At 40.0% G+C, this 18,411-nt stretch overlaps 1 protein-coding gene across 4 annotated transcripts in view; it reads right to left on the minus strand.

Moving 5' to 3' along the window:
- The window catches only part of ZNF708 (zinc finger protein 708), a 42,607-nt gene that overhangs the window by 16,053 nt on the left and 8,143 nt on the right, over positions 1-18,411 (minus strand). For all 4 annotated transcript variants that reach the window (XR_010153780.1, XR_010153781.1, XM_524178.9 and 1 more), the window contains 2 exons: positions 9,129-9,255; positions 7,876-7,971 (listed from right to left, as the gene is read on the minus strand). Coding sequence is in view for 2 of the 4 variants with exons in the window: in XM_524178.9 (XP_524178.4) it covers positions 7,876-7,971; positions 9,129-9,255 (223 nt within the window). In the remaining 2 variants the exon portion in view is untranslated. The remainder of the gene's footprint in view (positions 1-7,875; positions 7,972-9,128; positions 9,256-18,411) is intronic.

Below are 18,411 nucleotides of genomic sequence, written 5' to 3' on the forward strand. Positions count from 1 at the left end.
AGAGAATACTACAAACACCTCTACACAAATAAACTAGAAAATCTAGAAGAAATGGATAAATTCCTCGACACATACACTCTCCCAAGACTAAACCAGGAAGAAGTTGAATCTCTGAATAGACCAATAACAGGCTCTGAAATTGTGGCAATAATCAATAGCTTACCAACCAAAAAGAGTCCAGGACCAGATGGATTCACAGCCGAATTCTACCAGAGGTACAAGGAGGAACTGGTACCATTCCTTCTGAAACTATTCCAATCAATAGAAAAAGAGGGAATCCTCCCTAACTCATTTTATGAGGCCAGCATCATCCTGATACCAAAGCCTAGTAGAGACACAACCAAAAAAGAGAATTTTAGACCAATATCCTTGATGAACATTGATGCAAAAATCCTCAATAAAATACTGGCAAACCGAATCCAGCAGCACATCAAAAAGCTTATCCACCATGATCAAGTGGGCTTCATCCCTGGGATGCAAGGCTGGTTCAATATATGCAAATCAATAAATGTAATCCAGCATATAAACAGAACCAAAGACAAAAACCACATGATTATCTCAATAGATGCAGAAAAGGCCTTTGACAAAATTCAACAACACTTCATGCTAAAAACTCTCAATAAATTAGGTATTGATGGAACATATTTCAAAATAATAAGAGCTATCAGCTATCTATGACAAACCCACAGCCAATATCATACTGAATGGGCAAAAACTGGAAGCATTCCCTTTGAAAACTGGCACAAGACAGGGATGCCCTCTCTCACCACTCCTATTCAACATAGTGTTGGAAGTTCTGGCCAGGGCAATTAGGCAGGAGAAAGAAATAAAGGTTATTCAATTAGGAAAAGAGGAAGTCAAATTGTCCCTGTTTGCAGACGACATGATCATATATCTAGAAAACCCCATTGTCTCAGCCCAAAATCTCCTTAAGCTGATACGCAACTTCAGCAAAGTCTCAGGATACAAAATCAATGTACAAAAAACACAAGCATTCTTATACACCAACAACAGACAAACAGAGAGCCAAATCATGAGTGAACTCCCATTCACAATTGCTTCAAAGAGAATAAAATACCTAGGAATCCAACTTACAAGGGATGTGAAGGACCTCTTCAAGGAGAACTACAAACCACTGCTCAAGGAAATAAAAGAGGATACAAACAAATGGAAGAACATTCCATGCTCATGGGTGGGAAGAATCAATATCGTGAAAATGGCCATACTACCCAAGGTAATTTACAGATTCAATGCCATCCCCATCAAGCTACCAATCACTTTCTTCACAGAATTGGAAAATAGTACTTTAAAGTTCATGTGGAACCAAAAAAGAGCCCACATCGCCAAGTCAATCCTAAGCCAAAAGAACAAAGCTGGAGGCATCACGCTACCTGACTTTAAACTATACTACAAGGCTACAGTAACCAAAACAGCATGGTACTGGTACCAAAACAGAGATATAGATCAATGGAACAGAACAGAGCCCTCAGAAATAACGCCGCATATCTACAACTATCTGATCTTTGACAAACCTGAGAAATACAAGCAATGGGGAAAGGATTCCCTATTTAATAAATGGTGCTGGGAAAACTGGCTAGCCATATGTAGAAAGCTGAAACTGGATCCCTTCCTTATACCTGATACAAAAATCAATTCAAGATGGATTAAAGACTTAAACATTAGACCTAAAACCATAAAAACCCTAGAAGAAAACCTAGGCATTACCATTCAGGACATAGGCATGGGCAAGGACTTCATGTCTAAAACACCAAAAGCAATGGCAACAAAAGCCAAAATTGACAAATGGGATCTAATTAAACTAAAGAGCTTCTGCACAGCAAAAGAAACTACCATCAGAGTGAACAGGCAACCTACAAAATGGGAAAAAATTTTCACAACCTACTCATCTGACAAAGGGCTAATACCCAGAATCTACAATGAACTCAAACAAATTTACAAGAAAAAAACAAACAACCCCATCAAAAAGTGGGCGAAGGACATGAACAGACACTTCTCAAAAGAAGACATTTATGCAGCCAAAAAACACACGAAAAAATGCTCACCATCACTGGCCATCAGAGAAATGCAAATCAAAACCACAATGAGATACCATCTCACACCAGTTAGAATGGCAATCATTAAAAAGTCAGGAAACAACAGGTGCTGGAGAGGATGTGGAGAAATAGGAACACTTTTACACTGTTGGTGGGACTGTAAACTAGTTCAACCATTGGGGAAGTCAGTGTGGTGATTCCTCAGGGATCTAGAACTAGAAATACCATTTGACCCAGCCATCCCATTACTGGGTATATACCCAAAGGACTATAAATCATGCTGCTATAAAGACACATGCACACGTATGTTTATCGCAGCATTATTCACAATAGCAAAGACTTGGAACCAACCCAAATGTCCAACAACAATAGACTGGATTAAGAAAATGTGGCACACATACACCATGGAGTACTATGCAGCCATAAAAAATGATGAGTTCACGTCCTTTGTAGGGACATGTATGAAATTGGAAATCATCATTCTCAGTAAACTATCGCAAGAACAAAAAACCAAAGACCGCATATTCTCACTCATAGGTGGGAATTGAACAATGAGAACACATGGACACAGGAAGGGGAATATCACACTCTGGGGACTGTTGTGGGGTGGGGGGAGTGGGGAGGGATAGCATTGGGAGATATACTTAATGCTAGATGATGAGTTAGTGGGTGCAGCGCACCAACATGGCACATGTATACATATGTAACTAACCTGCACATTGTGCACATGTACCCTAAAACTTAAAGTATAATAATAATAATTAATAAATAAATAAAAGAAAATAAAAAATTCAGACATTATAGACTGTATTAATTATTTTACATACAGAGGAATACCTGAGAGTAGATAATTTATAGAGAAAAAATGTTTATTTGGCTCACAGTTCAGCAGACTGTACAGGAAGTGTGTGCCAGCATCTGTTTCTGGTGAGTAAGGGTCCTAGTAAGCTTATAATCATTGTGGAAGGCAAAGTATAACTGGGCACATCACACAGTAAGAGACAGAGTAAGTGTGAGGTGAAGAAGCCAGGTTTGTTTGTTTTTTTAACCAACCAGCTCTCATTTGAATCAATAGAGTGTAACCTTTTTGATTATCAAAAGGATGGTGCCAAGCCATTTATGAGGAATTTGCTCCCCCATGACCCAAACACCTCCCACCAGGTCCCACATCAAACAGGAGGATTATATTGCAGCATGAGGTTTAGAGAAAATGGACATCCTCTAACCTTAGGCCAACCATATCATATCACCAACTAGGCTTAACAGATATGTACAAAACTTTCCAGGCAAAAGCAAGGGAATACACACAATATTCTTACTTGCTCCTAGTGTGTTCTGTTATGACACATACCAAGTCTTATTAAATTTATGAATACCGGCTGAGTGCAGAGGCTCATATCTATAATCTCAACACTTTGGGAGACTCACATGGGGCAAAAAGTTTGGGACCAGCTTACACAACATAGTGAGACCCTGTCGCTACTAATAAATCAAAAAATTAACCAGGGGTAGTAGTGCATTTCTGTAGTCCCAGCTCAAAAATTTGAGGTAAAAGGATCACTTGAGCCCAGCAGCCTGAGGTTGCAGTGAGCCAAAATCATGTCACTGCACTACAGCCTGGGCAAAGAGTAAGATCCTGTCTCAAAATAACAACAAATACATTTAAGAAGACCAAAAGTATACACTATGTTTTCTGACCAAAACTGAAAGAAACTAGGCATTAAAAGCCAAAGTAAAACTGGGAAATCCAAAAATATAGGAAATTAAAACACACTCTTCAACAGATTCTTTTTTTTTTTTTTTTTTGAGACGGAGTCTCGCTCTGTTGCCAGGCTGGAGTGCAATAGTGTGATCTCGTCTCACTACAAACTCTGCCTCCAGGGTTCAAGCAATTCTCCTGTCTCAGCCTCCTGAGTAGCTAGCACTACAGGTGCGTGCCGCCACGCGCAGCTAATTTTTGTATTTTTAGTAGAGAAAGGGTTCCACCAGGTTGGCCGGGATGGTCTCGATCTCCTCACCTTGTGATTCACTTGCCTCAGCCTCCCAAAGTGCTGGGATTACAGGCGTGAGCCAATGCACCCAGCCACTTTTCAACATATTCTTGCTCCAGGGTCAAAAAATTTAATTTTTCAAAGACATTACTATGACCTAACAGTGGTGAATGAATTTAATCTCTATAAAAACCCTAATCACATAGTTTTTTACAGAAATATAGTTTATTTTTATTTTTATTTTTTTTAGATGGAGTCTCACTCTATTGCCAGGCTGGAGTGCAGTGGCTGCAGTGGCATGATCTTGGCTCACTGCAACCTCTGCTTCCCGGATTCAAGTGATTCTCCTGCCTCAGCCTCCTGAGTAGCTAGGAATACAGTCACCCGCCACCACGCCCACCTAATTTTCGTATTTTTTTTTTAGTAGAGACGGGATTTCACCATGTTAGCCAGGATGGTCTCGAACTCCTGACCTCATGATCTGCCCGCCTTGGCCTCCCAAAGTGCTGGGATTACAAGCATGAGCCACCAGGCCTGGCCTAAAATTTTTAAATTTGATTATAAACTATAGATAAACACCCTTGAAAAAGAACAAAGAGGCATTATACTTCCTGATTGGAAAACATATTAAAAGCTACAAAAACAAAACAATGTGGTACTGACACAAAGATAAACAGATGAAAGAACAGAATAGACAGCCCGGAAATGAACTCTTCTGTATAAGATAAAATAATCTTCCACAAAGTTGCCATGAGCATCCAATAAAGAAAAGATATTCTCTTCAAAAAATATTGTTGAAAACTGGAAATCGACACTGATGAAATAAAGTTGGATCATTTCCTTGAACAAAATACAAAAAAAAAATGGTTTAACTAAATACTTAAACATGAAAAGATAAATAACATCTCTTGGAAAAAACAGGAAAAAGTCATGTCATTGGTCTTGGCACTATTTTTTTAGATATGACACTAAATGCATGAGCAACTACAACAACAGCAATAACCATTAAGATTTAACTGCATTATACTTCAAAATTTCTGCACATCAAAACAAAAATTCAATAGACAATGCCTCCTAGAAAATGGGTGAAAATATTTGCAAATCACAAGAGATGAGTGATGAGTTAATATTCAGAATATATAAACAACTCTTAAAACTGAACAATAAAGCTGAATAACTTGATTTATTAATGAAAAAATAATTGAACTGAATTTTCATTAAAAAAGATACCCAAATGGGAAAAAGTATTTGAAAAGAAAAGCAAAATTAATAATTTATAGAGAAACACATAAAAAAGAAAAATGAAATCATCTCACACCCACTACAATGGCCACTGTAAATTTATGAAAAACACCAAATCTGTTGATAATGCAATGAAAATAAAACCCCTGTTGATTGTTGGTAGAAAACAAAAGAGCAGCCATTGTTTTAAAATGTTACAAATATTGGCCGGGCATGGAGGCTCAGGCCTGTAATCCCAGCACTTTGCGAGACCGAGGCAGGCAGATCACAAGGTCGGGAATTCGAGACCAGCTTGACCAACATGGTGAAACCCCATCTCTACTAAAAATACAAAAATTAGCCGGGTGTGGTGGTGCACACCTGTAATCCCAGCTACTCGGAAGGCTGAGGCAGGAGAAATCGCTTGAACCCGGGAGGCGGAGGTTTCAGTTAGCTGAGATCAGGCCACTGCACTCCAGCCTGGGCAATAACAGCAAAACTCCATCTCAAAAGAAAAATAAAATAAAATAAAATAGAATAAAATAAAATAGGAATTACAACTATCCAAGCCCCTTGTAAGCAGCCAACTAAAGGTGGACCCTAGTACAGAAACTGCAGGCTTGAGACCAAGCTACTACCCCTCTCCACAAACCCAGAGGGCATCCCAGAACCCTGTCAGCCCAAAAAAGAAGATCTTGGCTGGGCGAAGTGGCTCATGCCTGTAATCCCAGCACTTTGGGAAGCTGAGGCGGGTGGATCACAAGGTCAGGAGTTCAAGACCAGCCTTACCAACATGGTGAAACCCCGTCTACTAAAAATACAAAAATTAGCTGGGCATGGTGGCACAAGCCTGTAATCCCAGCTACTCGGAAGGCTGAAGCACCAGATCACTTGAACCCGGGAGGCGGAGGTTGCAGTGAGCCGAGATCACACGACTGCACTACAGCCTGGGTGACAGAGTGAGACTCAGTTTCGGAAAAAAAAAAAAAAAATCTTTACATTCTGAAATCAGTTTATCAGTTTATAAAAACTTGAAGAGGCATTTCCATTTTCAAATTTACAGACACCAATGCCAAACTATATTGTGCCCACTTGTCAATGCTTCTCTTTTAACATAACACTGAAAATATGTGGCAGAAGAATTAGTCAAAAAACAAAAAACCCATTGAAATTGAAGACAAGTAAAATGTTTCTGTTTGTAGATCATAAAATCTTACATATAAAAATACATAAACAGTACATTAAAACCTATCTAAATTAATAAATACACTTAGTAAATTACCAAATATAAAATCAACATATAAGTTATCGTTCCATAAACCTAAATTGTCTAATAAAATAAAGGAAGAAAACAATATTATTTACAATAGCATTCAAATAATGTATTTCTGAGAACAAATTCACCCAAGAAAGTGAAAAAAATCTTTACAATAAAAGATATAAGATTTCAATGATGAAATTAGAGAAGACACAAGTTTTAAAATATTTAATATCTATGGATTTAAAGAATAAATATTGTTAAAATACCATATTATCCAAAGTGATCTATAGATTCAAGAAACTCCCTACCAAAATTCTAGTGGCATTTTTTTCATAGTAATAGAAAATACAATCCCTAAATTTACATGAAACTATAATAAATCTTTTTTTTTTTTTTTTTTGAGATGGAGTTTCACTCTTATTGCCAAGGCTGGAGTGCAGTGGCACAATCGCAGCTCACAGCAACCTCTGCCTCCTGGGTTCAAGCAATTCTCCTGCTTCAGCCTCCAGAGTAGCTGGGATTACAGGCATGCGCCACCACGCCTGGCTAATTTTGTATTTTTAGTGGAGACGGGGTTTCACCATGTTGGTCAGGCTGGTCTTGAACTCCTGACCTAAGGTGATCCACCCACCTCGGCCTCCCAAAGTGCTGGGTTACAGGAGTGAGCCACCGTGCCCGGCCCAGTAAATCTTTTTAAGAGACAGGGTCTCCTTATGTTGCCCAGGTTGGTATCCAACTCCTAGGCTTAAGGGATCCTTCTGCCTTGGCCTCCCAAAGTGATAGGATTACAGCTGTGAGCCACTGCCCCCAGCCAAAACTACAAGAAACTTTGAATAGTCAAAGCAATCATGAGGAATAAGAACAAAGCGAACGTCATACTTTTTAATTTCAAACTATATTTCAAGCCTGTAGTAATACAAATAGGATGAAATGTGCAGAAAAATAAACAAAAAAAAATGGAACAGAAACCACAACTCTTACATATTTCAGACATGACACAAAAAGAGAACTTACAAAATAGTTTAACAGAGTTTCTCAAAATTATGCAGATATTTCTGAGTCTCCAGAAACAATGAGAAAAAAAAGTCAGATTGTGCAATCTCTTATATGCCATGAAGAGGACTTTAGCTCACTGTAAACTTGAAGGAAGATCACTGAAGGGAAAGTAGAATTTTTAAAGAATTTAAAAGCATAAGACAGAAGATGCCCCTATGTTGAAGTTAAAAAAACAAAACAGCTGCCTAGAAACTTTGGAACACAGATTTCCAAGTCAAATTTTAAGGACTGGCTTTCTCTTTTACCTTTGGACCTCTCATCTGTGTCATCTGTTGTATTCACTCTCACCTACCTGGGGGTTTGGCTACCATCTCGTGTATCTTCATATTCCAGGGCTCTTTTCCTTGCTCCAGACAGGTGATCAGGTCTAAATTAGACACAGCAATACCTGTTTTATTAAAAATAAATAACATGAATCTTGCTCATATTCTCCAGTTACCAACCTAGTAATTTTCTCAGTAAAGAGAATGCAGGCCAGGCACAGTGGCTCATGCTGGTAATCCCAGCACTCTGAGAGGCCGAGGTGGGTAGATCACCAGAGGTCAGGAGTTCAAGACCAGACGGGTCAACATGGCAAAACCCTGTCTCTACTGAAAATACAGAAATTAGCTGGATATGGTGGTGCACACCTGTAGTCCTAGCTGCTCGGGAGGCTGAGGCAGGATAATCACTAGAACCCAGGAGGCAAAGGTTGCAGTGAGCTAAGATTGCACCACTGCATCCAGCCTGAGTGACAGAGCAAGACTCCATCTCAGAAAAAAATATTTTAAAAAGAGAATGTAATAGAATATTCTAGTATATTAATCACAAAATATATTCTAGTAAATTAATCACAAAATACTAACTTATAACAAAATTTCTAAATATTAAGAAAATATTTTCAATTTGTATGTTCTTAATTTTACTACTCAGTGCTACTGAATCAAAAATTGGTGGTGGCAATTAGATTTTAAGGTGTGGGCAACAGTATTTTATGCCACTAAATTTCTGGAATTACCACTAATCTAGAGTGAAGGATACAGATCAGCTCAGAAACGTGGAAAGTTCAGGTCAGGGTGAAACATCTACACAGATAAATCCTACATTTTCTTAAAAACAGGTAGTTGAAACTCATTTATGTAAGCATAAATTGCCAAAAAACACGCAACAAAAAAGAGAAATAAAACCTTTAGAGTATATTAGGAATTGTATATTAAAGTTATCCTCACCTTGCTGGGCAAGGTGGCTCACGCCTGTAATCCCAGCACTTTGGGAGGCTGAGGCGGGCAGATCCTGAGGTCAGGAGTTCGAGATCAGCCTGACCAACATGGTAAGACCCCATCTCTACTAAAAATACAAAAATTAGCCGGGCATGGTGGCACATGCCTGTAATCCCAGCTATGCAGGAGGCTGAGGCAGGAGAATCGCTTGAACCCTGGAGGCAAAGGTTGCAATGAGCCAAGATTGCGCCACTGCACTCCAGCCTGGGTGACAGAGTGAAACTCTGTCTCAAAAAATAATAATAATAAATAATAAAAATTAAAAAAAAAAAAAACTTATCCTCACCCAGGAATACCAGGTTTCTGTAGTTCTCTAACATGACATTCCTATATAAATTCTGCTGTGCTGTGTCCAGGCACTGCCACTCCTCCAGAGAGAATTCTATGGCCACATCCATAAATGTCAATGGTCCCTGAAAAACACATACACACACACATATTTACCAAGTGGTTATGGACACAATTTTTAATTTGACTCAAGGTGAAATGAGAGAGTAAAGAGAACTGGTTCTGACTTATAGGAGTGACTGAAATTATCCAATAAAATAATTTTCAACACAGAAATATTCTCGAATGTATTCTCTAACTCTGAAAAAAGAGAGTAGTATAAGATCCACAAAATCAGCGTATATATGTTACTTTTCTGAATGATAAAGTATAAACTTAAGGGCATGAACAGAAACATGTACATTTTTTATTGCTATATATACATCATACAGAATGACTTGTGTATATTTTTCAGATGGAAAAGACATGTTGAGTTAGAAAGTGCTTCTCAAATTTTAGTCTGTAAAATAAACTGGAGATCTTGTTAGTGGAGATTATTTTTTCAGAAGATCTGGAATAAAGTCTCAGTTTTTAAATTTCTAACAAGCTCACCAATAATTCCAATGTTTTTGGCCCAAAAAGAATATTTTGTCAAACATCCCGTAAGTAGAAGGGCCTGTGTTTTTTTCAGTTTTACTTACCTGTACACAAAGATAAGAGCTTTCATTTTCCAAAGACATATGTATACAAGGAAAACCTAAGAAAAAGTCAGCTCCCAGATAAAATATGATGATTTATGCACATTAGCTGCATAAAGATACTTAATAATGAACAGAAAAATAATTAACTCTATGGTGAAAAAATCTTTCAGAGAGCTCTTTAACCAAAAGACTTATTTTGTCTTTTTTTTTTAACCAAAAGAATTATTAACATCAACTGCACTAGGACAAATTTTTATGATGTGCTAATGCATAACACAGAAGGACACAGCACCACTGCTGGAATATTCCCCCCAAAAGTAAATTATAGTCTGAATTTAACCATAAAGAAAACATCAGTTCTGTGCAAAGTTCAAGATAAACATATCTTTCACGTTTTAATTTTTAATAATGATTTTAGGTAGACATCTTGAGAATATGCCTTTAAAGGTGTCAGCACCACCTGTTTACCTGATGCCACCACACCCACAAGCAAAAAGATGAAGACTTGCAGAAAAAGTCCACCCATTTCTGTCCTTAATAACAGAAGAGATGCAGGAAAAACATGCTGCACCATGGAAATAAAGATATAAGTTTCATTTTTCCTGTCCTCAGGTGCCCTTCCCTTACATGGACACCAACAATTTCTGCTACAGTAATAAAAATATGGACCACACTGTCCTCTCCCTACCAAATCCAAACAGAAACAGCCCTATGGCCATCCTTTTAGTGCAAAGGTGAGACTTAACTCTTATGAATGTATCTGAACCCCTCATACTCAATTCTAGCCTCATGTTAAAATCACATGAGGCACTTAATTAAAACAACATGGGGCCAGGTGTGGTGGCTCAAGCCTGTAATCCCAGCACTTTGGGGGGCCAAGGAGGGTGGATCTTCTGAGGTCAGAAATTCGAAACCAGCCTGGCCAACATGGTGAAACCCTGTCTCTACTAAAAACACAAAAATTAGCTGGGCGTGGTGGAACGCGCCTGTAGTCCCAGCTACTCGAGAGGGTGAGGCAGGACAATCGCTTGAATGTGGGAGGCAGAGGTTGCAGTGAGCTGAGATCACGCCACTGCACTCCAGCCTGGTGACAGAGCGACACTCCATCTCAAAAAAAAAAAAAATACAAAAATTAGTCAGGCACGGTGGCATGCACGTGTAATCCCAGCTACTTGGGAGGCTGACTCAAGGAGAATCACTTGAACCTGGCAGGCAGAGGTTGCAGTGAACCAAGATCAAGCCACTACACTCCAGCCTAGGAGACAGAGTAAGACTCCATCTCAAAACAAACAAATACAATATGGATGTGTCCACCTGGAGCAATAAACAGAGCCTGTGAGGAGGGGTGAAGTACAGAGATTTCTGCAAACTGTCTGTGTAATCCTAATGAGAAGCCTGGGCTGATAACCACTTAGCTAAGCATTGCCTCTCAAGCTTTAGTGAGCTTAAAATTCACTTGGTAATTTTGGACCCACTCTACGTAATGGGATTCTACAGGTTTGGAAAGGATCCATGGATAAATGTTTTAAACAAGACCCCTGTCAATGTTAATGTTGCTCCCCCGGGCTCATTATTAGCAGTAGTTAAAGAAAGCAGGCCCAGCACAGAGTCCCTTACACTCAGCACTCTTGTCACAACACAAGTATTTCTGGTACAAATAAAGACAACCCATCTTCATCCTAAAGTTTCATATTATTTGCTGGCTCTTTAAAGTTTACAAAGGAAACAGAAGGCAGCAATGTCTGAAGAAGTCTGCATTTGGAAAACAACATGTACTAATGCAAGGTGTATTAAGCAGGCGCTATGTGCTCTCAAGGGTATGTTACAGGCTGGGTGCAGTGGCTCACGCCTGTAATCCTAGGAGGCAGGTGGCTCACTTGAGATCAGGAGTTCAAGGTCAACCTGGACAACATGGTGAAACCTCATCTCTACTAAAAATACAAAAAAAAAAATTAGCCAGGTGTGGTGGCATGTGCCTGTAATCCCAGCTACTCAGGAGGCTGAAGTGGGAGAATCGCTTGAACCCAGGAAGAGGAAGTTGTAGTGAGCTAAGATTGTGTCACTGCCCTCTGGCCTGGGTGACAGAGCAAGACCCTGTCTCAAAAAAAAAAAAAAAAGTATGTTACAGAGCACTGTGCTGGGAATAACATATTATATGATTTAACTCTCATAACATCATGCGAGTTGGTACTAAGTGTTTAATAATTACCAGGATTTAGATAAAGAGCCCAGCATTTTTAACTCTTCTACTGTTTCTCTGTCATTGGTTTTTTAAAAAATGTGTAGAAAAGCCGGGCGCGGTGGTTCATGCCTGTAATCCCAGCACTTTGGGAGGCCCAGGTGGGCAGATCACGAGGTCAGGAGTTTGAGACCAGCCTGGCCAACATGGTGAAGCCCCGTATCTACTAAAAATACAAAAATTAGCTAGTCATGGTGGTGGGTGCCTGTAATCCCAGATACTCAGGAGGCTGAGGCAGAATTGTTTGAACCCGGGAGGTGGAGGTTGCAGTGAGCCAAGATCATGCCATTGCACTCCAGCCTGGGCAACAGTGCGAGACTATGTCTCAAAAAAAAAAAAAAAAAAGCGTGTAGAATAAAAGCCTAATACAGACAGATGAGAGGATTATAGAAAGAGTTTAATGTAGTTTCGAGGAATTTTTACTGGGTTTATATTTACTTTTTTGTGACTTGTGGAGCAACTACTGAATCTGCAGGAATAGAAAACAAGTTCCTAAATGGAATGTTTCTGCAACCTTGGTTTTAATAAAAAATTAAGAAATTAAGACCCTAAAATACATATTTTACTTTTCCCATTTATCTGCTTTTGGGTTTCAGGAAATTGGGAGCACCAGCTCTAGAGAGGCAGCAGAATTCAACAACCAAAACTCTGATCTCTTCTGATCAGTTCTGTGAGGCAAGACTCCAGGGCTGGGTGAGATCTAAACAAGGCTCTCAAAAAGGGTGAATCTGAACAGAACTGGGTAAGGGGAGACCCTCTGTAGAATTCTGTTCTCTATGCCACTGGGGTATTTCAAGTTCTGTTTTTCGTAAGCTTACCTAAGAGAAACTTAAATCCCAGCGTTTGTGTAATTTTAATCTTTTCTAGCCACTGCCCTGTCAATTTTATAACATATACTAATAAGCAATTTAAACAAATCTCTTAAGGTTTTCTAGGGTAATATTATTAGAAGATAAATATGTATTATTAGCAAGATAAAAGAAATCAAAAAATAATAATGCTTCTGTCCATAAATATCCCTTCAAGTGATGACATCAGAAGCCACAACAATATAAATAAAGTGGCCCAAATAAAGCTCACAATTTTTTCACACATCTATTTGCTGTACCAACCATATGATACTTAATTCAACCATTTATTCAGTTGCTAGTCTAGACTAAGAGTTTCTGGATTGTAGAAACCATGACTGCTTCATCTATTTTTCTAATGGCCATATAAAATTATAGCAATCAGTTTATCTGCTTGAGTCTCCAGATCTCCTCCTTGTTTTTACCCAAGTACCAGAAAACTGGAGAAACTCATCTGGGTACCAATCAAAAACATCCCTTGTATAAGGGAAGGAACAAACACAGGATGACTCATTTCTCTTACACTGAGGCAAAAGCAGAATTAACCACTCTTGTCAGCCTGACACAATTCTGCTCTGGACATCCTCAAATGTCTCAAAAATGCCTACGTAATTGTGAGAGGGTTCCCAGTGACTCTGGGCTGATGGTCCAATAATAAGCCAGGCTAGAGAGAGTCATGCTGATTCTAAATAGAAAATGGAACTGCCCTGGTTGAGCTCCAGAATTACTTGTTCTGATTAACTAGCTTTTGGGTAGAAGGACAAGAATATTGTACATAACATTTTACAGGCAGGTATAGTTGTGGTCATGGCTCCGGATACTTTGCGGTCTTGATCTCTCACTCCTAAGATGTTTATTTATATTTACAGAATTTGCCATCAGATTCTGTTTACATCTTGAGCCTCTCACGTAACTGTGGCAGACCTGCTACAAGATCTTACTGGACAAAATCTGAAAAGCTCAAAGAGCCACAGTCTCAAAGGGAGCTGTAGGATGTCTATGTGGACATCTCACAGTGCAGAAAATGCCTTCTATTGGTTTTCAGTACATTCCCAATTTAAAGTCTGGCCCTGTCTTGTAATCCCAGGCAGAAGCCAGATCTTATGTGCAGATTCTAAGTGGGATCAACCTGACTCTGCATCCTTTGGTGTTACAGAAAGCAAAGTACAATCAAAGGAGAGATCCCCTCAGAGGCCGCTCTGGCACGTTCCAAATGATGTTTACCTAAAAGGAAATAGCTGAGGAAACATGAACATAAGTATACAATTTATTTGGGCCAAACTTGAGGATTGTAACCTGGGAGCAAATATTCAAGTTGCCTGGAATATATACTTTGATTAGCAGCAGTTACAATTGGATTTGCAAAGACAAAAAGAGAGGCACATAGAGTGGGTTGATACAAAGTTGTCTGTCAACATTTTTTATTTACAAAAATAAATTGATTATTGATTGGATATACATTGTTAGGCTATAGGGTGTGGGTTATAGTGTCCAGTGTGGCATTTTTAGTTCAATTTATAGCTACTTGTGGCAACAGCAAGCAGTTTCAAGAGGTAACTACATAGCTCAAAGAAAAAAGACATAATTGTGGTCTCATTTTAATGTCTCTCTGAGACTTATAAAGAAAAGGATTATTAGCCAGGCATGGTGGTGCAGGCCTGTAATCCCAGCTACTGAGAGGCTGAGACAGGAGAATCACCTGAACCTGGGAGGCAGAGATTGCAGTGAGCCGAGTTCGTGCCATTGCACTCCAGCCTGGACAACAAGAGTGAAACCCTGTCTCAAAAAAAAAAAAAAACCTTTTATATAGGAAATGCAAATCCTTTTCTTTTCTTTTCTTTTTCTTTTTTTTTTTTTTTTTTTTGAGACAGGGTTTCGCTCTTGTTGCCCCTGCTGGAGTGCAGTGGCGCAATCTCAGCTCACCGCAACTTCCTCCTCCCGGATTCTCCTGCCTCAGCCTCCCGAGTAGCTGGGATTACAGGCATGCGCCACCACGCCTGGCTAATTTTTTGTATTTTTAGTAGAGAGAGGGTTTCTCCATGCTAGTAAGGCTGGTCTCGAACTCCCGACCTCAGGTGATCCACCTGCCTTGGCCTCCCAAAGTGCTGGGATTACAGGAGTAAGCCAGTGGGCCCGGCAAAGTTTTCATTTTTTCCAAGCCTCAAGATCTAGATTCAGAAATTGGAGCTGCAGATTCAGATTCTGGATGGGTGGAGTAGCAGCAGGTATTACTTGCACATTTGTGGGCATTTTAGCAAGAGGAGAAAAAAGGAATTAAAAATTCTCATGTCTACATATCTATTCAATGTACACATGTTATTCTGCTAGGGTTTTTGGGCCCCATGGTCTCTGAGTCAGCTTCAGGTCTGATGACAGGAGTCCCTGAGGCTGGGCACGGTGGCTCACGCCTGTAATCCCAACACTTTGGGAGGCTGAGATGGGTGGATCATGAGGTCAGGAGTTTGAGACCAGCCTGGCCAATATGGTGAAATCCCATCTCTCTTTTTTTTTTTTTTGAAACGAAGTTTCGCTCTTGTTGCCCAGGCTGGAGTGCAATAGCACAATCTTGGCTCACTGCAACCTCTGCCTCCCAGGTTCAAGTGATTCTCCTGCCTCAGCCTCCCCAGTAGCTGGCATTACAGGCGTGTGCCACCACCCTCAGCTAATTTTTGTATTTTTAGTAGAGACGGGGTTTCTCCATGTTGGTCAGGCTGGTCTCGAACTCCTAACCTCAGGTGATCTGCCTGCCTGGGCCTCCCGAAGTGCTGGGATTACAGGTGTGAGCCACCGTGCTCAGCCTTTGGTGAAACCCCATCTCTACTACAAATACAAAAAAAAAAATTAGCCAGGCATGGTGGTGAGCATCTGTAATCCCAGCTACTTGGGAGGCTGAAGCAGGAAAATTGCTTGAACACAGGAGACCGAGGTTGCAGTGAGCTAAGATCATGCCACTGCACTCCAGCCTGGGCAATGCAGTGAGACTCCATCTCAACAACAACAAAAAAGTCACTGAAAGAGGTAAAATGGTTGATTGCTGCCCTGTAAGGTTTGTAGAAATCTGATCTAGCCTCTCTGGAAGTGACTGTAGAGGACAATAGATACCAAATAGGCAGAGATGCAATTCTTCCTGCATATTTAGGGAAGGGCGTGCACTTTGCAGCACAATTGTGAGTTGACTGGAATCCTGAGAGGGAAAGGCCCTTCTAGAGTAAAGCTTGGTTGACACCTTATATGTTTATATCACGTCTGGTAATTTTAGACTGTGTTTAGAAAATATAACAAGAGAAATTATCTCCAGCCCCAGAAAAACTTCACAATGATGGAAAAGAAAGAAAACTTTTATTACACAATTAAACCAGAATGTGACATGCATCACAATCAATCTGCTTAAGAGACTGCAAAGACAGAAAGATAGTCACCATAATTAGTCCACAAGTCAAAGAATTTACAGCACCATGTCATACAGAGCTCATCCTAAATTCACCTGGTCATTGGGGATGCCACCTATCTATGCTAATTGGTTATAATCAATGACAAAATAAACTTTTCACATCTTCATGACAGGAGGTAGTTTTGCAACTTGACGCCAGGTGCCTGCTGAAGGTAGACTCTCAGTCTCCTACTACAATGGTTGAATAGGGTGCTATCTTTTTGGTTATTTACACTTTAAAGCAATGGCTCTCTATGTTCTGAGCACTCAGCTACAGCACTCCTGCTTGCCCTCTACTTATGGCTAGTGTCCTCTCTTGACCCCTACCATCTGCCAATGAGGCACAGCCCAAAGCACAGAGCTCACAGCTGGCAGCTTACATCTTAAGTGAACCCCAATTGCCACAGCAGCACTCCAGTACCTCATCAGAGACTGAAGACTATGGTACAGGAGAGCCTACAGGATTTGGGGGTAGAATTGCACCTTCATAATAATGGGAATGGGAGTGGTGTTTCAGCCTCAGTTTCAATTTATTATGGTGACTTGAAAAAAATACTGCTGGATTTCCAGCATGAGTCCAGATAGAGATAGGATGGTTCTCCCTGTGAAAACCCACCTCTTTGTCAACACCAAGGGATAGCATTAGGGCTTCTAAAACAGACATCTGAAGCATTGAAGAGAAAAACAGCTCTCGGTCTGATTCTATTGCAAAATTATATTGAGAGAAAAAAGAAGTTAAATGTATCTTGAGAAAAAACTCAGATTAGATATGATTGATCAAGTCAGCCAGAAAATATTCCCCTAAAAGGAATTTCTCTCAAAATACCCCTAATGCACAGCTACTCTTGGCATGAGAAACATGAGCATTATGAAGAAAAAAAGCATATTCTCAGCAGAATTTTGTAAGATTTCTCTTCCATCTCTGCTGCTCTCATCTCCTAGCCATTGAATGGGGGTTCCATATTGAACCCAATTTAGTAAAAGCATTCCAATTTAGTAAAAGCAGAATTACCATTTGACCCAGCAACCTCATAACTTGGTATATACCCAAAGAAATATAAATTAGTCTCTCAAAAAGACACACACATGCACATGCATATTTATTGCAGTACTATTCACAATAGCAAAGACATGGAATCAATCTAAATGCCTATCAATAATAGACTGAATAAAGAACATATGGTATGGTCGGACAAGGTGGCTCACACCTGTAATCCCAGCACTTTGGGAGGCTGAGGCAAGTTGATTGCCTGAGCTCAGAAGTTTGAGACCAGCCTGGGCAACATGGCAAAACCCCGTCTCTACAAAAAAATACAAAAAGAAACATTAGACAGGCATGGTGGTGCATGCCTGCAGTCCCAGCTAATTGGGAAGCTGAGGTAGGAGGACTGCTCAAGCCCAGGAGATTGAGGCTGCAATGAGCAGTCATCGCACCACTGCACTCCAGCCTGAGTGACAGAATGAGACCCTGTCTCCAAAGAAAAATAAAATAAAAGATCTAATAAAAACAAAATATGGCACATAAACATCATGAAATACTCTCCGGCCATTTAAAAAAAAAAAAAAAAGAACAGCATTATATCCTGTGCAGCAACATGGATGGAGCTGGAGACCATTGTTCTTAGAAAAGTAATGCAGAAGAGAAGGCTGGGCATGGTGGCTCACGCCTGTAATCCCAGCACTTTGGGAGGCCGAGGCGGGTGGATCACGAGGTCAGGAGATCGAGACCATCCCAGCTAATGTGGTGAAACCCCATCTCTAATAAAAATACAAAAAATTAGCTGGGCGTGGTGGTGGGCGCCTGTAGTACCAGCTACTGTGGAGGCTGAGGCAGGAGAATGGTGTGAATCCGGGAGGCGGAGCTTGCAGTAAGCAGAGATCGTGCCACTGCACTCCAGCCTGGGAGACAGAGTGAGACTCATCTTAAAAAAAAAAAAAAGAAAAGAAAAGAAAAGTAATGCAAAACCAAATGCATGTTCTCATTTATAAGTAAGAGTTAAATAATAAGAACACATGGACACAAAGTGGGGAACAACAGTAACTGAGGCCTACTTGAGGGTGGAAGGTGGAAAAACAAAGAGGGT

Source organism: Pan troglodytes, chromosome 20 (genome assembly GCF_028858775.2).
Source record: "Pan troglodytes isolate AG18354 chromosome 20, NHGRI_mPanTro3-v2.0_pri, whole genome shotgun sequence".
NCBI classification, from domain to species: domain Eukaryota; kingdom Metazoa; phylum Chordata; class Mammalia; order Primates; family Hominidae; genus Pan; species Pan troglodytes.